At 38.6% G+C, this 20,539-nt stretch overlaps 1 protein-coding gene across 3 annotated transcripts in view; it reads right to left on the bottom strand.

Annotated features, from left to right (window-relative positions):
* Nucleotides 1–5,775: 5,775 nt before the first annotated feature.
* Nucleotides 5,776–20,539, bottom strand: part of LOC113916615 (programmed cell death 6 interacting protein) — an 83,833-nt gene continuing 69,069 nt past the window's right edge. For all 3 annotated transcript variants that reach the window (XM_027583200.1, XM_027583201.1, XM_027583202.1), the window contains 3 exons: nt 16,032–16,155; nt 7,374–7,564; nt 5,776–6,452 (listed from right to left, as the gene is read on the bottom strand). In XM_027583200.1, the coding sequence (XP_027439001.1) occupies nt 6,278–6,452; nt 7,374–7,564; nt 16,032–16,155 (490 nt within the window). In that variant the 3' untranslated portion in view covers nt 5,776–6,277. The remainder of the gene's footprint in view (nt 6,453–7,373; nt 7,565–16,031; nt 16,156–20,539) is intronic.

The raw sequence follows: 20,539 nt of genomic DNA, 5'->3' as shown, positions 1-20,539 counted from the left end.
CCGCCCCTTTTCCTATTTCTAGAGGCTGCCGCTGTCCTGGGCTTATGGTCCCATGGCTCCATTTTCAAAGCCAGCGGTGTTAATGGATCCGAGTCCTTCTCAGGCTGCCGTCCGTTTCTCCCTTGTCTCCCTCTCCCACTTTTAAGGCAACCTGTGATGACACTGGACCCACCACCAGTAATTTAAGATAAACTACCTATTTTAAGGTCAGCAGAGTAGCAACCTTCATTCTACCTACAACCCTAATTCTCCTGCTATGCAGCCTAAGACACTCATGGGTCCCGGGGAATAAGACAAAGACGTGTTTGGGAGGCCATTATTCTGCCTACCACAAAATAAAATTAAATGTACTTATGCTCTGTTCTCTTAGGTGCAGTTTATTTTCTGTGATCCAATGTTAAAAAGATTTCTTGCTGAAAAATTATCAGTCTGAAATGTAAATATTGTCAAAAATTATGAGACCTACTCTGGTTAATTATGAAAACTCATACAGCATAGTGGGATTAGAGATTAGTGATCATTCAACACGTCATTAGTGCAAATAATGCCAGGTATACCTGCACTTCGAATGAAGTCTGTGAAGTTTCCGGCTAAAAATGCAGTCTTTGGTCTTTATGAAAGAAGGAAAGCCAGGGCAGATTTTAGATCCAACTGTCACAGTTCACTGCATCCCTTCCACAGAAGGTCACATCACATCTGCTGCTGGGAGCTGATAAACCTAAAGACAATCTGAACGAACTCTGTACATGCTGGTAGCAGAGACCGTCTCCGAGGAAGGGAATTGGATAAGAGACACTTTTTTATCACATGCCTTTTCTTACCTTTGTAATTTATAACACGTATGTATATACTTATTCAAAAAGTATACTGAATTTTAAAAGAACACATTGTGCAGCCCAGTCTATTGTGGTGGGTTGGTGAAGGTTGAAGGGGTGAAGATTCTTCTCTATTCCTTCTTCCAGGTTCTGGTAGAAAAAGAAGGCATTGGCCCTTCAGGGGGTCCCTTGTCTGGGATCACTGGTGCTTACTGGTAACAGAGAAGCCACAAGACTGGAGGCACTAGGGGATTTGACATAAGAGAGCCAAGACCACACAGCCTGAATGCTCAAAGGCCACCCCAAGAAGGAAAAAGGGAGGACACGCAGCTCTTCCATGTTTACATATTTTGTAAATTGAGTAATATAAAACTGAAGAGAAACAAAAACAAACTGCAAGCAAAGGCCAATTTTTATAATCCAGAGAGGATGCCTACTGTAAGCATAATAGTGCATTAACAATAATGTAAGTCTAAACCCTGTTTACAAAAATATTTCTTTTTTTAAAAAGACACTATTCGGCTAAGGATCAGGGGGGTAAGAAAATAAAAGTATTAATGTTCCAAATAACTAGAAGAGAGAAAACATAATCCAAGCAATAAAGACAAGAAAAGGAAACAGAGAAGACAAAATATACCACACAAAGTGATCAAAAGATCATATAATTGTAATTTTAACAAAGTTGCAAATAAAACTTTCCTATTAGATTATCCAAAAAAAAATAAAAATCTGATTGGGTTCAATAACTAAATCTAAGCACCTAAACAACTAAGGCAAGCACACACAATTTAGAAATTTTGCTAATGCATCCAAAAAGAAAACCATCGTGGCAATTTTAATAACAAAATAACAAGGTGGAAAAGGAATAGTCATTTCATGTTCACAATAGACATAATTAACACGAATATGAATCACATGACTTCAAAATATGTAAAGAGAGTTAAAAATACAGGAAAACTCAAGAAGAAATAAAATGGTAGCAGACGTGAGCCTAATCACCTGTACCACTTGGGTGTTCGTTAGTTGAAAGGGACTAAGCAACTTTTAAACAAGAAGGAAGAATATCGGGAGCCACAGAACTGACAGAAGCCAGGGCCCCTTGTAGGCAAGATGCTAAGGCAGACAACCTGGACGTGCCTGGACTGATTATCTACAAAGGCAAGACTGTCAGCCAATGGGGACATTGGTTGGCAGTGGACTGAGGCTCTCCAGTGCACAGGCTCTAGGCAAGTTGAAACCGCCTGCTCCCCGCAGTTCCTAAGCCAGCCCCAGGTGCCATGCTGTAGTATATGCTAAAGCCGCCCAAGCAACACGGAGCTGCTCCTTTCCCTTTAGGCTGCAGCACAACCCAAACACCAGGCAGGGGCCCTGAGACCCCCCACTGGCCTCTCACTGTAGACATCTAGGTGTCCAAGCCCCTAGTGTGAACTCTGTGCTCTCCAACCCAGATGCCAGATGAGTGAAAACAAAAGTAAGATTTGACTATGCCCAACTGATACATTTAAAATTTATATAATAGGGATCCAGACTACTGACTGACTCTTGGAGCCAGTTTGTTCAGCTTCAACAAATTTGGAAGACATACAGCATCGACTCATTTTCTGATAAATTGTGCATTGTGAGCTACATAATAAAACAGTTGCATCTGACCTTAAAACATGGAAGAAGTAGAAAGAAAATACATGTTTTAAAACATGAACACATTTCAAAAAATTTAAAAATAAATAAAAGATGAACACATTTCACCATCTCCCCTTTCCTAACCAACCGAGTAACACACTACACACTTCCAAAAACTAACCCCCCCCCAAAAAAAATTACTTGAAAAGATTCTTCATCTTAAAGAACTGGGGCTGCCCATCACAAGTAATGAAAAACATGGTCCGTCCATGATCAAGTATGGGGCTGACCACTGTAAGAAAACATTTAAACACTGTCTCATGTACTTAGTCAAAGTGGTAATTTTATTTCCCAAACCACCATTTATCAAATAAACTGCAGAAACTATAAAGCTGAAGGATAAACACTTCAAAAAAGAATTCATACTCCAAGGAAGTAAGAATCTTTCAACTTTTATTTCTAGGATACATTCATCTGGAACCTTTTTGCTTTACAATTTTCCCCCTAAGAGAAATGAATACAATAAAAATATAATCCAACTACCAGCAATGTTTGTAACCAGAAAAGAATCTAAAATCTCTGGTGTGATAATATAGGATTTTTTTTAAAAATATAAACTTCATACCAGAAATAAAGCCTGAATATTCTCTTTTTCTTTAAAAATATAATTTTTCCTTCTTAGCTCTTCCATGTAAATCTTATAATCAACCATTTAGTTCTACAGTCTATTTTTAAACTAGTAATTGCAACACTATAGCAGTTTTTCCCTACTTTGTATGCTGTTCTACTGTACTGCGAATCAACTAATAATTGCAGAAGTGTTTACAAAGAGAAAGAGATGCCACTAGGTTGTAGCAAGATTCTTCAAGATATACTGATCATTAAAAGAAAAAAAAATCCCCATTAGCAAACTGAAACCTACTTAACAAACTGCATTTTATCATGTTTATGAAATTAGAAAATGTGTATAAAGCACTTTTGCAAACTTTGTAAAGCTCTAATGGAAAACATTTTTAAAATCTGTTTTAACTAGAAAGGCTGCTGACTGGGACAGAAGTCAGGGACAGAAGGTTCTGTGAGATCCTGTTCTTTTTTTCTGTTAACTACTTACATTTGGGGAAGGAGAGATTATAAATTGCAAAGAAGCTGGGGGTATGGGTACGGGAATGTCTCACAAAGATTGACTGGTTTGCAGTGACATGGAACTGTTTTTCTTAACTGAGAATAAAGACCGAAGGATAGGAGTAGACCAATACTTTACACCAGACTGAGAAGTCAAACCATTTGTCTCCAATTAGGAACAAGAAATAAGAGAAGTGAGGCTTTTCCCCACTTCTGACTAGCTCCTCCATGCAAAGCTTCATTACCTGCAGTCCATTTAAAAACAGTATTCCAAACCCAAACATAAATGGTCTGGGATGGTTTCTTTAGTTTAGGAAAATAATCAAAAAGCCTAATTATAAACATAAGTAACAACATACCTGAACCAGAGTGGACACTTTCCTACCTCTAGAAAAATAGCATTGTCCATAACAACGTTTTAGGGTATCTTGTGGAATATAGGAAGTTAAGCGAAGGACAAAAAAGTTCGGTAACAAAAATAATCCCAGTGGGGCTTCCTTGTTTGTTAGAATGCAAAATAGATGTAACAGAAACTTCCATGAGCTACCCTAATGAAATTAGAAAGGCTATGAAGACAGCCCCAGCAATGAAGGGCTGCAGAAATTTAGTCATCTGTACCCAGACACGGGCGACCAAAAAGAGTATCCTCAATTACCTAAAGGATGAGTGAACTGACCAAAGGAATGGGTCTGCATTACTGCATAAAAAAAGGGCTTTGAGCGAGTCAGGCTTGCTGGAAGAGACTGCCACTTGGGGCTTTGGAGCCTCCTTTCTAACAGTTTCTGAACAATTTTCCTGTGGCTCTCTGGGAGCAGGCGTAGCTTAGCACAGGGAATGGGCTAAGTGGCCTTATAACCTCTTTTGCCCCATGATGCTCTTACTCTTCTTAGTGTCTTCTTTCCCCAAGAGAATATTCAGGCCAATTTGCTTTTGTTTTTTTCTGCATTAGTAAGAATAAACTAGCAATTTGGAATACCCTTAACTCTGAGTACCTCATGTTAGTATAGGATACCATGAGTAATAAGAATGTAGAACTTTAATGCCTTTTACATAAGAGTCAAACAAGCCTATGTCATATTTTGATGATTCCACATTAATAAAATTTAGTGAGATGTGAAAAACTACTTTTGCCAAGGTTTTAACTATTGGACTTTAAACCAATTTCAATATTCCATGGAAAGGTCATTTATATTAAAGTAACATGCCTTCATGTTTTCTACACACAACAACAAAGATTTTTTTAATGTACATGTATTTTTTAACCAATGCACTCCCTTTTACAATCACACCTTCAGTCCAACATTTAAAATATAAACCCAAACTGTCAATGAAAGAACAGTGGACCAAATGACAGTTATCATTTAAATGTAACAATAATGCAAGAAAAGGTGAGCATCAAAACTTAGAAAATAAACATAAACAGATTCATTGGAAATCTGCTCATATGCCTGATGTGTTCAGAAATGAACCTCATACAAAACAGATCCCACTATTAGACAACTCATTCTTTTCTCGTTTACTCACTCCATGATGCATGTCTCACTATTTTTACTGAGATTTATACAGTGATTAATTATCCTAACAGCAGAGCTTAATATTAAATATACAGCCTACTCCAGAATTGGCATATGCTCCCAACAACTGTTTTGTATGCTCCCTGAATTATAAAATAGTCTAATTTTTTAGGAGCATAAAAATGAAAGGGCTTAGATCTATTCATATACATTGTGCATTAAATGTTACTAAGTTAAGACAGTAAGGTAGAAAAAAGGAATAGAAGGGTCCAGTAAATTTTCTTTAAACGATCCCATTACCTTAGACAATACTGTCAATGATATGTATTTATTTTTACCAGTTTATGAAAAAAAGGGAATTATCAGAATTTGTATCAATTTCTTGGAGAGGCTAATAATAAAACTTTAAATATACATATTTATTTGTGTATTTATTTGAAGAATCTTTGGTAGCACTTGTGTTTCTTCCACATTATAGGACTTTTCAAAATAAATGTCAAAATTAATTTACTAATCAGCATATGAAAGATAAATTACAGTACTATTCTTTTGGTTTTCCTAAAAACCTGACTATTAAAACTTGCACTAATCATGCACTTAAACACAGTTATCTGTTTAACTTACGTACATATAAAATGAGAGACTAATACCAGAAAGAAATTAGACAATAATGAGAATCAATGACAAAACATAACAATGACAACTGTTCTTAAGTAATTTATTTTTAAATTATGATTTACAATGCTTTGATTATGCAAAATAGTATAATGGAAATTAAACCAAATTGATAAACCAAAAGAGAAAGAAAACTTCGTTTTCTTGAATATCAGTACTTAAACCATCATTATAAATAAGTATCTGTTGTCCCAACCACATCTTATGTAGACATAAGTATAATAATTTCAAACGTTTCACTTGTGGGTTTAATTTCTCATTTTCAACTTTTATGAACTGAAATGTAATTTATTTCAAATCCTAGTATACCTATTTAGTGTTTATACTGCAACAGCAGCATCTCTCAGTGTGCAATCAAATGTAGAACTGGGGCACAGTTTTTTAGCTTTCAGCCACAGACAGAAATTATACACTGCGTTCAGTACAACAGAATACGTTATATTAACCAGAGCATAGAGTTTAGTACACTTATTGCAGGATTGGTACTTCTTTCCCTTTGAACTGAACCAGCTGAGCTTCTGAGCTGACATATTACTGCTGTGGATAGTAAGACTGCTGTGGGGGCTGAGGGAAGGGGTATGAAGGCTGCTGGGGTCCTGGGTATGGAGCCTGTCCAGGGCTCTGGTGATACACTGGCGGATATGGCATATTATACTGGCCGTATGCGTAAGGATTATAGCCCATGGGCATGGGCATTTGGCAATACCTGATGAAAAGAAAACAAACAAACAAAAAAAGGATTGGTAAATCAAATACTGAAAAATGAAACGTAAGTTATTCTAAAACCAAGTTTTTTCAAGAAAGTCATTTTTCTCTATTTCTCAGCCTAGCAGAGAACGGTAGAGAGAAAAAAACAGCTATTTCAAGGTACTTATTAGAGAAAAGTGTTCCTATCCTGTTAATATTTGAGATAAAAGAATATTGAGTGTTTAATACTATCCAGAAAATAATACTGCTGACAGAAATAAGACTAAATATTCAACTATTAATAAGGAATAAAAATGGAGACCTTTCATTTTAATGTAGCAACCTAAGTACATTCCTAATTCACAAGATTCAATACTCACTGTAACGCACATAAATTCAACGTTAACGAAGTTTTAGTATTTGGAAAATGGAATGTACTTACAAAGCAAACTTTGGAGCACATCTTAAGAGGTAGTCAAATGTCTCGATTTTTAAGATTAAAAATTATCACAAAGAAAGCTGTTCTTTAAGAAAGCACATGCCATAATTAGAGTTGTGTTCAACAGTCTGTCAGAATGCCAATATTTCAAAGTACAGGTACATAAACAAGGCCTTATCAGTCTTGCTAAGTTCAGAAAAGATGCCTATCCGTTTATCACCAAAATAAAGACAACCAAGGAAACACTCTACATTCCATACAGACAAGATCTATTTAAGATGAACCCAGCATCAAAAACTAAAAACATAAATAAGCCTAGGAAATAGCCATTCGATTGCTCAAGTAAGTGCCTATAACATTAGTTTCACTTCTGTGTAAGCTGACAATGTAGCTTATTCATTCAGGACACCACCATGCAGAGGAAGGTGACCCTGTTTTTAAAAGGATAACCGGAGCTAGAAACATGAGCCAATGCATTCAGATGCTCAGGTGCAGCCTTACCCGGGGTATCCTGGATAGGTAGGATATGGGGGTCCCTGGGCCTGTGGCGGGGGAGCTGCTGGGCCAGGGGCGTGGGACGGAGCGGGCGGGGCGGTGCCAGTCCCCACGGCAGCTGGAGCAGTGGCAGGAGGAGCTCGATGTGCCGGAAGCACAGGAGGTGGAGGCCGGGCTGGGGGCTGGGGCTTAGCAGGCTGTAAGAAAAAGTCAACACTGACTACAAAAGGTTTCATGTTTCTGTCAAATTACTGTCAGTTAAAATAAATGAGGGCATATGAGAAACTCTATAATCCAACCAAATATATTTCTAATTTCCATTTTTAAATGTTGACTTATTGCTCTAGAAATGTATCACAGCTGAGGAATAATTCTCCAATTCATGGAAACTGCACAGCTACTGCTCTATTCCTGACGCCTAATACTTAATCATTTACTGTAGCTCATTACTGCTCCCATCAATGGTTAGACATTTGAGAAGGGAGGAAGGAGCAAGTCAGGTACAGGCTACTATTGTGATCTCCTCCTGGCCACAACACTTTTTATGCAAACATTTTCAAATATTTGAAAACTTATGAGAATAGTATAATAAACAAGCACATATTTACCAATTAAATTCAGCAATTATTAACATTTGGCCATATTTGCTTTATCTATATAGCTAAATCCATGTATTTATCTATCTAAATATTTGCAGAACCATGTGAAAGTCAACTGCAAACTTCATGACACCAGCCCGAAAGACTGTAGCATACAAGCCCTACATAATCACAATACCACTTCACCCTAAGGAAATAAACAATTATTTCCTAATGTCATTGAGTATCCACTCTACATTCAACTTTCCCTATTTATCACCAAAAAAAGCTCTTAAGTTTTTATGAACCAAGATCGAATCGAGGTTCGTGTATTGCATTATTATTATGAATCTTTCCTCTTTTATTTTTCTAATTTTATTTTATTATGTTCTGTTAGTCACCATACATTACAACATTAGTTTTTGATGTAGTGATCCATGATTCATTGTTTACATATAATACCCAGTACTTCATGCAATATGTGCCCTCCTTAATACCCATCACTGGGCAAACCCATCCCCTCACACCCACTCCCCTCTAAAACCCTGTTTGTTTCTCAGAATCCATAGTCTCTCATGGTTCGTCTCCCCCTCCGATTTCCCCCTTCATTTTTCCCTTCCTACTTCTTTTTTTAACATATAATGTATTATTTGTTTCAGAGATACAGGTTTGTGATTCATCAGTCTTACACAATTCACAGCACTCACCATAGCATATACCCTCCCCAATGTCCATCACCCAGCCACCCCATTCCTGCCACTGCCCACCACTGCAGCAACCCTCGGTTTGTTTACTGATTAAGAGGGTCTTAGAGCTTGGCTCCCTCTATGGTTTCATCTTGTTTCATTTTTTCCTCCCTTCCCCTATTATCCTCTGTCTTGTTTCTCAAATTCCTCATATCAGTGAGATCATATGATAATTGTCTTTCTCTGAGAGACCATTTTCGCTTAGCATAAAGGCCTCTAGTTCCATCCACGTCGTTGCAAATGGCAAGATTTCGTGTTTTTTTACGGCTGCATAATATTCCCTTGTGTGTGTGTGTATATGTATATATGTATATATATATATATACATACACACCACATCTTTATCCATTCATCTGTTGATGGACTTCTTGGCTCTTTCATTGGTTTGGTTATTGTGGACATTGATGCTATAAATATTGGGGTGCATGTACTCCTTCGGATCACTAAATTTGTATTTTTGCGGTAAATACCCAGTAGTGCAATTGCTGGGTCAGAGGGTAGCTCTAATTTTGACTTTTTGAGGAACCTCCGTACTGTTTTTCAGAGTGGTTGCACCAGCTTGCATTCCCACCAACAGTGTAGAAGGGTTCCCCTTTCTCTGCATCGTCACCAACATCTGTCGTTTCCTGACTTATTAATTTTAGCCATTCTGACTGGTGTGAGGTGGTATCTCATTGAGGTTTTGATTTGGATTTCCCTGATGCCGAGTTATGTGGAGCACATAATTGTTGGCCATTTGGATGTGTCTGTTGGCCATTTGGATGTCTTTGCAGAAATGTCTGTTCGTGTCTTCTGCTCATTTCTACACTGGATTAGTTGTTCTTTGGGTGTTAAGTTCTTTATAGATTTTGGATACTAGCCCTTTATCTGACACGCCGTTTGCAAATATCTTCTCCCATTCTGTCAGTTGTCTTTTGGGTTTGTTGACTGTGTCCTTTGCTGTGCAAAAGGTTTTTATCTTGATGAATTTCCAATAGTTCACTTTTACCCTTGCTTCCCTTGCCTTTGGCGATGTGTCTAGGAAAAAGTTGCTGCGGCTGAGGTGGAAAACATTGCTGCCTGTGTTCTCCTCTAGGATTCTGATGGATTCCTGTCTCACATTTAGGTCTTTCATCCATTTCGAGTCTGTTTTTGTGTGTGGTGTAAGGAAATGGTCCAGTTTCATTCTTCTGCATGTGGCTGTCCGATTCTCCCACTACCATTTGTTGAAGAGACTGTCTTTTCTCCATTGGACATTCTTTCTTGCCTTGTCGAAGATTAGTTGACCATAGAGTTGAGGGTCCATTTCTGGGTTCTCTGTTCTGTACCACTGATCTATGTGTCTGTTGTTTTGCCAGTACTATACTGTCTTGATGATGACAGCTTTGTAATAGAGCTTGAAGTCCGGAATTGTGATGCCACCAGCTTTGCTTTTCTATTTCAACATTCCTCTGGCTATTCGGGGTCTTTTCTGGTTCCATACAAATTTTAGGATTATTTGTTCCATCTCTTTGAAAAAAGTTGATGGTATTTTGACAGGGATTGCATTAAATGTGCAGACTGCTCTGGTAGCATAGACATGTTCACAATATTTGTTCTTCCAATCCATGAGCACGGAACGTTCTTCCATTTCTTTGTGTCTTCCTCAATTTCTTTCATGAGTATTCTATAGTGTTCTGAATACAGATTCTTTGCCTCTTTGGTTAGATTTATTCCCAGGTATCTTACGGTTTTGGGTGCAATTGTAAATGGGATTGACTCCTTAATTTCTCTTTCTTCTGTTTTGTTGTTGGTGTACAGAAATGCCACTGATTTCTGTGGATTGATTTTATATCCTGCCACTTTACTGAATGCCTGTATGAGCTCTAGCAGTTTTGGGGTGGAGTCTTTTGGGTTTTCCACATACAGTATCATATCATCTGCAAAGAGTGAGAGTTTGACTTCTTCTTTGCCGATTCGGATGCCTTTTATTTCTTTTTGTGGTCTGATTGCTGTGGCTAGGACTTCTAGTACTATGTGGAATAGCAGTGGTGATAGTGGACATCCCTGCCATGTTCCTGACCTTAGGGGAAAAGCTCTCAGTTTTTCCCGATTCAGAATGATATTCGCTGTGGGTTTTTCATAGATGGTTTTTATGATATTGAGGTATGTACCCTCTATCCCTACACTCTGAAGAGTTTTAATCAAGAAAGGATGCTGTACTTTGTCAAATGCTTTTTCTGCATCTATTGAGAGGATCATACGGATCTTGTTCTTTCTTTTATTAATGTATTCTATCACACTGATTGATTTGCGGATGTTGAACCAACCTTGCAGCCCAGGAATAATCGCGCACTTGGTTGTGATGAATAATACTTTCGACGTACTGTTGAATCCTACTGGCTAGTATTTTGGTGAGAATTTTTGCACCCATGTTCATCAGGGATATTGTTCTGTAGTTCTCCTTTTTGATGGGGTCTTTGGTTTTGGGATCAAGGTAATGCTGGCCTCGTAAAATGAGTTTGGAAGTTTTCCTTCCATTTCTATTTTTTGGAACAGTTTCAGAAGCATGGGTATTAATTCTTCTTTAAATGTTTGGTAGAATTCCCTTGGGAAGCCATCTGGCCCTGGGCTCTTGTTTGTTGGGAGATTTTGGATGACTGCTTCCATTTCCTTACTGGTTATGGGTCTGTTCACGTTTTCTCTTTCTTCCTGGTTCAGTTTTGGTAGTTTATAGGTCTCTAGGAATGCATCCATTTCTTCCAGATTGTCTTAATTTGTTGGCATATAGTTGCTCATGATATGTTCTTATAGTTGTTTATATTTCTTTGGTGCTGGTTGTGATCTCTCCTCTTTCATTCGTGATTTTATTTATTTGGGTCGTTTCTCTTTTCTCTTTGGTAAGTCTGGCCAGGGGTTTATCAATCTTACTAATTCTTTCAAAGAACCAGCTTCTAGCTTCGTTGATCTGTTCTACTGTTCTTTTGAATCTATTTCATTGATTTGTGCTCTGCTCTTTATTATTTCTCTTCTCCTGCTGGGCTTAGGCCTTATTTGCTGTTCTTTCTCCATCTCCTTTAGGTGTAGGGTTAGGTTGGGTATTGGAGACCTTTCTTGTTTCTTGAGAAAGGCTTGTATTGCTATATACTTTCCTCTTAGGACCGCCTTTGCCACATCCCAAAGATTTTGAACACTTGTGTTTTCATTTTCATTGGTTTCCATGAATTTTTTTTAATTCTTCTTTAATTTCCTGGTTGACCCATTCATTCTTTAGTAGGATGCTCTTCAGCCTCCACGTAGTTCTTTCCGACCTTCCTCTTGTGATTGAGTTCTAGTTTCAAAGCATTGTGGTCTGAAAATTTGCAGGGAATGATCCCAATCTTTTGGTACTGGTTGAGACCTGATTTGTGACCTAGGATGTGAGATGTGATCTATTCTGGAGAATGTTCCATGGGCACTAGAGAAGAATGTGTATTCTGTTGCTTTGGGATGGAATGTTCTGAATATATCTGTCAAGTCCCATCTGGTCCAGCGTGTCATTTAAAGCCTTTATTTCCTTGTTGATCTTTTGCTTAGATGATCTGTCCGTTTCCATGAGGGGGGTGTTAAAGTCCCCTACTATTATTGTATTGTTGTTGATGTGTTTCTTTGATTTTGTTATTAATTGGCTTATATGACTGGCTGCTCCCATGTTAGGGGCATAGATATTTACAATTGTTAGATCTTCTTGTTGGATAGACCCTTTAAGTAGGATATAGTGTCCTTCCTCTTTTCTTATATTATAGTCTTTGGTTTAAAATCTAATTTGTCTGACATAAGGATTGCCACCCCAGCTTTCTTTTGGTGTCCATTAGCATGGTAAATGGTTTTCCACCCCCTCACTTTCAATCTGGGGGTATCTCTGGGTCTAAAATGAGTCTCTTGCAGACAGCATATCGATGGGTCTTTTTTTTTTTTTTAATCCAATCTGATAGCCTGTGTCCTTTGATTGGGGCATTGAGCCCATTACATTCGGGGTAACTATGGAAAGATACGAATTTAGTGCCATTGTATTGCCTGTAAGGTGACTGTTACCGTACACTGTCTGTGTTCCTTTCTGGTCTATGTTACTTTAGGCTTCCTCTTTGCTTAGAGGACCCCTTTCAATATTTCTTGTAGCGCTGGTTTCGTGTTTGCAAATTCCTTTAGTTTTTGTTTGTCCTGGAAGCTTTTTATCTCTCCTTCTATTTTCAATGACAGCCTAGCTGGATATAGTATTCTTGGCTGCATATTTTTCTCATTTAGTGCTCTGAATATATCTTGCCAGTCCTTTCTGGCCTGCCAGGTCTCTGTGGATAGGTCTGTTGGCAATCTAATGTTTCTACCATTGTAGGTTACAGACCTCTTCTCCCGAGCTGCTTTCAGGGTTTTCTCTTTGTCTCTGAGACTCGTTAAGTTTTACTGTTAGATGTTGGGTGTTGACCTGTTTTTATTGATTTTGAGGGGGGTGTTCTCTGTGCCTTCTGGATTTTGATGCCTGTTTCTTTCCCCAAATTAGGGAAGTTCTCCACTATAATTTGCCCCAATATACCTTCTGCCCCTCTCTTCTTCTTCTGGGATCCCAATTATTCTAATATTGTTTCGTCTTACAGTATCACTTCTCTCTCGAATTCTGCCCTCGTGATCCAGTATTTGTTTCTCTCTCTTTTCTCAGCTTTATTCTCCATCATTTGGTCTTCTATATCACTAATTCTCTCTTCTGCCTCATTTATCCTAGCAGTTAAAGCCTCCATTTTTGATTGCACCTCATTAATAGCCTTTTTTATTTCGACTTGGTTAGATTTTAGTTCTTTTATTTCTCCAGAAAGGGTTTCCCTAGTACCTTCCATGCTTTTTTCAAGCCCAGCTAGTACCTTTATAATCATCAGTCTGAACTCTAGTTCCAACATCCTACTAATGTCCGTATTGATAGGGTCCCTGGCAGTCGGTACTGCCTCTTGTTCTTTTAAGGTCAGTTTTTCTGTTGTCATTTTGTCCAGAGAATAGATGAATGAGAGAACAAAATGCTAAGAAGGTAACATCGGCCCCAGAAAAATATACACTAAACAAATCAGAAGAGACCCAAAAGCGGGGGGGAAGGAAGGAACAAAAAAAAGAATATGATCAGGCTGGTGGATAGATCAGAGCGACCACACACTAGATTTTGGGTGTATTTTGGTCTTTTAGAAGAAACTGCCTCCCAAAATTTTAAGGAAAGAAAAACATATATGTACAAAAATAAGCGTAAATACAATGAAGGGATGGAATATGACTGTAAAGATGGAAATTATAAAAGATTTTATAAAAGGAATTGATAAGAAGTTGGTTGAATAAAGAAAGAGGAAAAATTTTAAAAAAACAAAAGAAATAAAAAAGGGGGGAGAATGTGATCAGGCAGGAGACCAGAACAAAGCCATACACTAGAGATTAAAGGTATATTTTGGTCTGTTAGAAGAAACTGTATCCCAAAATTTTAAGGAGAGAACTTATATATATACAAAAAATAAGGTTAACTACAATGAAGGGATAGACTATGACTCTAAAAATGAAAATTTTTAAAAATTTTATAAAAGGAATTGATAAGATGTTGGTTAAAAAAGGGAAAAAGAAAAATTTTAAAAAAATAGAAAAAAATAAAGAAAGTTTAAAAAATTAACTTTGAAAGACTAAAGAAACATGGGGGAAAAAAAGCCATGAATTCTATGTGCTGTATTCCCCTAGTGCTGGCATTCTCCCATTCTCACTGATCAGTAAACTTGGTCTTGGCTGGCTGTTCCTGCTGATCTTCTGGGGGAGAGACCTGTTGCAGTGGTTCCCAAATGTCTTTGCCAGAGGCGGAATTGCCCCACCCTTGCCAGGTCTGGGCTAAGTAATCTGCTCGGGTTTGCTCTCGGGAGCTTTTGTTTTCCCTGCAAGCTTTCTGTACAGCTTTGGAGGATGAGAGTGCAAATGGAAATCCCCCAATCTCTGCCCCGGAGGAGCCGAGAACTTGGGGCCCCACTCCTCAGTGAGCCCCCAGAGAAAAGCAGTCAATCGCTCCTGTCTCCCCGGTCTCCGGCCACCCTCCGTGCTCACCCGGCCTGTGACAGAGCGTTTCTATCTCTGACACCTGACCCCGTGTGGAGTCTCCAAACCCAGCAGATTCCTGTGGTGCGCTCCTGCGCCGCTCCCCCCAGGGGACGGAGGGGAATCTCCCTGGATCTGCCGCTTGTTGGGTCCCTGCTGGAAGAGCAGTGGTCCGACTGCCACGGATCATGGTTTATAGCAACCCCGAGCTGAGAGCCCGTTCCTCGGCTCCATCTCTGCAGCCGGCTTCCCTGCTCCGATACCTAGGCGCTCTGCCGCACTCAGGCATCCCCAGTCTTTCTGTGACCCCGAGGGTCCTGAGACCACACTGTCCCAGCGAGGGTTCCACCCCCAGCTTAACCACTGGAGCGACGTCCCTCAGCGGAGCCGACTTCTAAAAGTTCCAATTTTGTGCTGCACAGCTCTATCACTTGCCAGTGGCGGATGACAAAGGCCTCCTCCCCCGCCGTCTATCCTCCCGAATATCGCCTCGGATTCACTTCTCCGCACGTCCTACCTTCCAGAAAGTGGTCGCTTTTCTGTTCAGAAAGTTGCTGCTATTCTTTTCTTCGATCTCCTGTTGAGTTCGTAGGTGTTCAGAATGGTTTGATCCCTATCTAGCTGAATTCCTGGGACCAGACGAAATGTAGGTCTCCTATTCCTCTGCCATCTTGCTCTTCCCTCCTCTTTCCTCTCTTTTAAACCAGAATGCCCCACACCTATTTTTTTTCTTTCCATGACATTCACTTTTAGGAAAGACAAAGTGTCTCACAGAATGTTCCAGTTCTGGATTTGTCCAATTGTTTCCTAATGGCACAATTAAACTTCTTGTTTTATAACACTGTATTTGCTATAAACTGAGAGTTGGTTCTAAGACTTGATTAGATTCAAGTTAAACCTTTTCTGGCAAGAATTCATGAGTGATGCTGAATTCTTTGTATTGTAAAACATCAAAAGGCTGGTCACCTGATGAAAACTGGCAACCACCAGCTCTTTACAATGTAAAGACTGTTTTATCCTTTACGACAAAAAAGCAGTCACTTATGTAAAACTTCCATTTAAAAACCGTGGTTGCGGGGCACCTGGGTGGCTCAGTCGTTAAGCAGCTGCCTTTGGCTCAGGTCATGGTCCCAGCGTCCTGGGATTGAGCCCCGCATTGGGCTCCCTGCTCAGCGGGAAGCCTGCTTCCCCCTCTCCCACTGCCCCTGCTTATGTTCCCTCTCTCGCTGTTTCTCTGTCAAATAAATAAATAAAATCTTTAAAAGAAAAAAACAAAAAAACCACCGCTGCTTACTGACCGGCATGGTTCTTGGTGCTGGCGTAGGAGGGGCTGACACATGCCCCACAGCTGGAGAAGACTGATATGCAGGTGTAGGAATTGAAGGAGCACTAGGTTCCCTGGCAATGCTTTGCTGCAAGTCCCTTATTAAAGACAAAAATGTTAGGAATTAACATAACTTAAAAAAACAACACATATAAAAAGGCCTTTTTTTTCACAGTTTTTTTAATTTAAATTCAATTAATTAACATATAGTGTATTATTACTATCAGGGGTAGAGTTCAGTGATTCATCAGTCTTGTATAATACCCAGTGCTCATCATGTCATGTGCCCTCTGTATTGTCCATCACCCAAGTTACTCCATCCTCCCACCCCCCCTCCCTGCCAGCAACCCTCAGTTTGTTTCCTATGATTAAGAGTCCCTTACGATTTGCCTCCCTCTGTGATTTCATCTTGTTTTATTTTCCCCTCCCTTCCCCTATGATCCTCTGTTTTGTTTAAATTCCACATGACAACTGTCATATGATTTTGTTTAAATTCCACATGAATTTGGAGATTATGATAATTGGTCTGTTGGTAACTGTCTTTGATAATAAGATAATATGATATGATAATTGTCTTTCTGATTGACTTATTTCACTTAGCATAATACCGTCTAGTTCCATCCACGTCATTGCAAATGCCAAGATTTCATTTTTTGATGGCTGCATAATATTCCATTGTGTGTGTGTGTGTGTGTGTGTGTGTGTGTGTACACACATATACACACACACACATCTTCTTTATCCATTCATCTGTCGATGGACATCTGAGCTCTTTCCATAGTTTGGCTATTGTGGGCACTGCTGCTATAAACACTGGGGTGCAGGTGCCCCTTCAGATCACTACATTTGTATCTTTGGGATAAATACCTAGTAGAACAATTGCTGGGTCATAGGACAGCTCTATTTTCAACATTTTGAGGAACCTCCATACTGTTTTCTGGAGTGGCTGTACCAGTTTACATTTCCAGGCTGTACCAGTTTGCATTCCCACCAACAGTGTAGGAGGGTTCCCCTTTCTCTGCATCCTCACCAACATCTGTCATTTCCTGACTGGTTAATTTTAGCCATTCTGACTGGTGTGAGGTAAATACCAGGTCTTTTTAAAATTTTTCTTCTCTTCATATATGAAACAGAAAATAAACTCAGAACAATGATGGTATTTTAAAATATACTACATTTTTGTTCTTAACTAGAACTAACAAATCTTTTTTCCTACTATTTAATGAAATGAAGTTAGTTCTTTTTCTATTTCTGAAGACTAGGAAACGATCAGGGATCAGTTATAGCTAGAGTAAGGAACATGTCAAACTGAGCAGGTAGTCCTAAAAGACTGCCCACTCTCTATTAAGAAGTCATCCCCTAGATGGGAAACTCGTAACCACAACTGCTCACAGTCAGCTAGCTGTTTCATACCAGTGTTTATAGAAAACAAAACAAAAGGTGAGAAAGCTAACCAATCAAACCATTATGCAAATTTCTTGATGAAAATTTTCTGAAGATATTCAAAGAAATGCAGCACTGAGATATTTTATGTTAAAAGATACCTCAAAATCTGTAAGGTAAATGCATGATAGATTGTTGAAAGGATAAGTACTAAAATTTAGGAAAATAATTTAAGGTCCACTCCAACAGTAAATTGCAATCCATCCCAAAATCTCAACTAACCAAAACCCTAACGTAAAATGCACTCTATGAAACACATGGTATTGATCAACTTCTACCTGCACCGAGTCATATACACAGAGAAGTAAATACGGCAAGCCCCACCATGTTTGCAACAGCACCTGTTGTCCTGACGTAACAATTAACTGCAACTCCCAGAGTCACCCCGACCACACTTTCACTCTCAAAAAAGGGTCCCAGTTGGAATATAAATTAGTCACTCTCTATATAAAGAAAGCTAATACACACTCATCAAGAAACCAAAAATACGGGGCACCTGGGTGGCTCTGTCAATTAAACGTCTGCCTTCAGCTCAGGTCATGATTCCAGGGTCATGGGATCGAGCTCCGCATCAGGCTCTCCACTCAGTGGCGAGTCGTTTCTCCCCCCACCCCCACCCCACCTCCCTCTCCCTCTGTGATCTTTCTCTAGTAAATAAATAAAATCTTAAAAAAAAAAAGCCAAAAATACTTCTTAATGTTTGTAAGTTTGTAATAACTGCTTACAACATAAATTAGAAGTTTTTAATCAACATTAAAATCCAAAAAGGTCATTCTGAAATACTTATGTGTATATTTCATATATACTAAATATATTTAATTATATTTAATATGTAATACTTCATTTATTATAATGGTTTATATAATTACAATTAATTAGATATTTGAGTATATTACAAATGCAATAGCTAACATATGTAATTATATTATAAAGCCTTAACATAATGCTTTTTTACCTTTGATAAATTCCAGAGATAGTTGCAATAAATAACACACTTACAGGACAAGTAGAATTTTCTAGCCACTTCCTAGTAATTATATAACTCAAAGCTATTAAATCATGAGACTAATAACATAAAAAAGCAAAAACATATGAATAAAATCCCACCAGTATCTCAATGCCAACAACCATCATTACTGACATTAGTTTTAAATCATTAGTGAAAAGAAGGTAAAGTTCAGGGTAAAGTATTTATTCTTTTTGCACACTTTAATATAAAGAAGACATATTAGTCATGAGGAAAATGAAAATTAAAACCACAATAAAATAACACATCCACCAGAACAGCTAATGGCAAAAATACAGAGCAACCAACTCTAATACACTGCTAGTAGAAATATAAATTAGTACAACCACTTTGGAAACCGGCAGTTTCAACTAAAGCTCAATATACATATACCCTCTCACCTAGCAATTTCACTATTAGATATATATCCAACAGCACTATGCATATATATGTGCTCACCAAAAGCAGAATCTAGAACTAGCCCATATGGCTATTAAACACCTGAAATGTGACTAGTGTGAACTGAGATGTGCTGTAAGTGGAAATTACACACCAAATTTCTAAGACTACTCTGAAAAAAAAGTAAAATATGTCATACATAACTTTTACGATTTTATGTTTAAATTATAATATTTTGGATATGCCAGCCTAAACAAAATATATTTTTGTTTTTTGGAGGTTTTTTTCTTAAGATTTTATTTATTTGACAGAGAGAGACAGTGAGAGAGAGAGAGAGTGCACACAAGCAGGGGGAGCGGCAGGCAGAGGGAGAGGGAGAAGCAGGCTCCCCGCCGAGCAGGGAACTCGATGTGGGGCTCGATCCCAGAATCCCGGGATCATGACCTGAGCCCGATGCAGACGTTTAACCAAATGAGCTACACAGGTGCCGCAACAAAATATATTTTTGAAAATTTAACTTTTAAAATGTGGCTACTGGAAATTTTAAATTGTGTATGTGGCTGCATAGTACTTTCACCCACGGACGAAGCTTTATTTATTTCACCATCCCTGGACATTTGGTTTGTTTCTATTCTTTCACTGCTACCAGCAAAACTGGAGAGTTATGTTTTAGAACATCCATGCTCACACTAGTCATGGTATAGTGGCCAAAACTACACACTACTCAAATACTCAACAGAAGAATACATGCATAACATATTCACACAATGAAATATACCCAAATATGAAAATGAGATATCTACAACTACATACAACTCTATGGATGAGCCTCACAAATACAATGCTGACTGTAAACCAATTACAAAAGAGTACATGTGATTCCACTGATACACAGTGCAAAACAGGAGAAACTAGTCCACACTCTCACAGTAAGGATAATGGTTGCCCTGGGGAAAGCAGTTAATGACTGAGTAGATGCATGGATGATCCTTCTGTGGTGCTGAGAATGTTCTGTGAACTGACCCAAGTGTTCAATGCATGACTGTATTCAGTTTGTGAAAATTCAGTAAGATGTACACTTATGTATATTTTCTTAAAGATTTTGAGAGAGAGAGGGAGCGAGAGAGAGCATAAGCAGGGGGAGCGGCAGAGGGAGAGAGAGAAGCAGATGACCCACTGAGCAGGAAGCTGACCTGCGGCTCGATCCCAGGACCCTGGAATCACAACCTGAGCTGAAGGCAGACGCTCAACCCACTGAGCCACCCAGGCGCCCCTTATGTATACTTTTGTTTTGTTTTTATTTTATGGTCAGTAAACATGTTTTAAGGAATTTGGGCCCTTGATATTCAGAGTGATTTTAACAAAGTAAACCCTCAGATTTTTAAAAGTTAATGTATGTCTATCTGGCCTACCTTTCCATCCTTCGTGTACCTTTTAATCACCAAGCTAAAACCATTGACAAGTTGATGAATGTCTCAGAACTGATTTTGTTTATAGTATAAATATAGAAATACACAAGCAAATAGTAACAAACATAATTTTAAAGCTAGAGATTCCTAAGCCATGAACCTGTATTATACTACACAATTCTAAAAATAGTTATGTTAACCTATTTTACACTAAAGATTTAAGTG

Source organism: Zalophus californianus, chromosome 1 (assembly GCF_009762305.2).
Source record: "Zalophus californianus isolate mZalCal1 chromosome 1, mZalCal1.pri.v2, whole genome shotgun sequence".
In the NCBI taxonomy this organism is placed as follows: domain Eukaryota; kingdom Metazoa; phylum Chordata; class Mammalia; order Carnivora; family Otariidae; genus Zalophus; species Zalophus californianus.
This window is presented reverse-complemented; position numbering and strand designations above follow the sequence as displayed.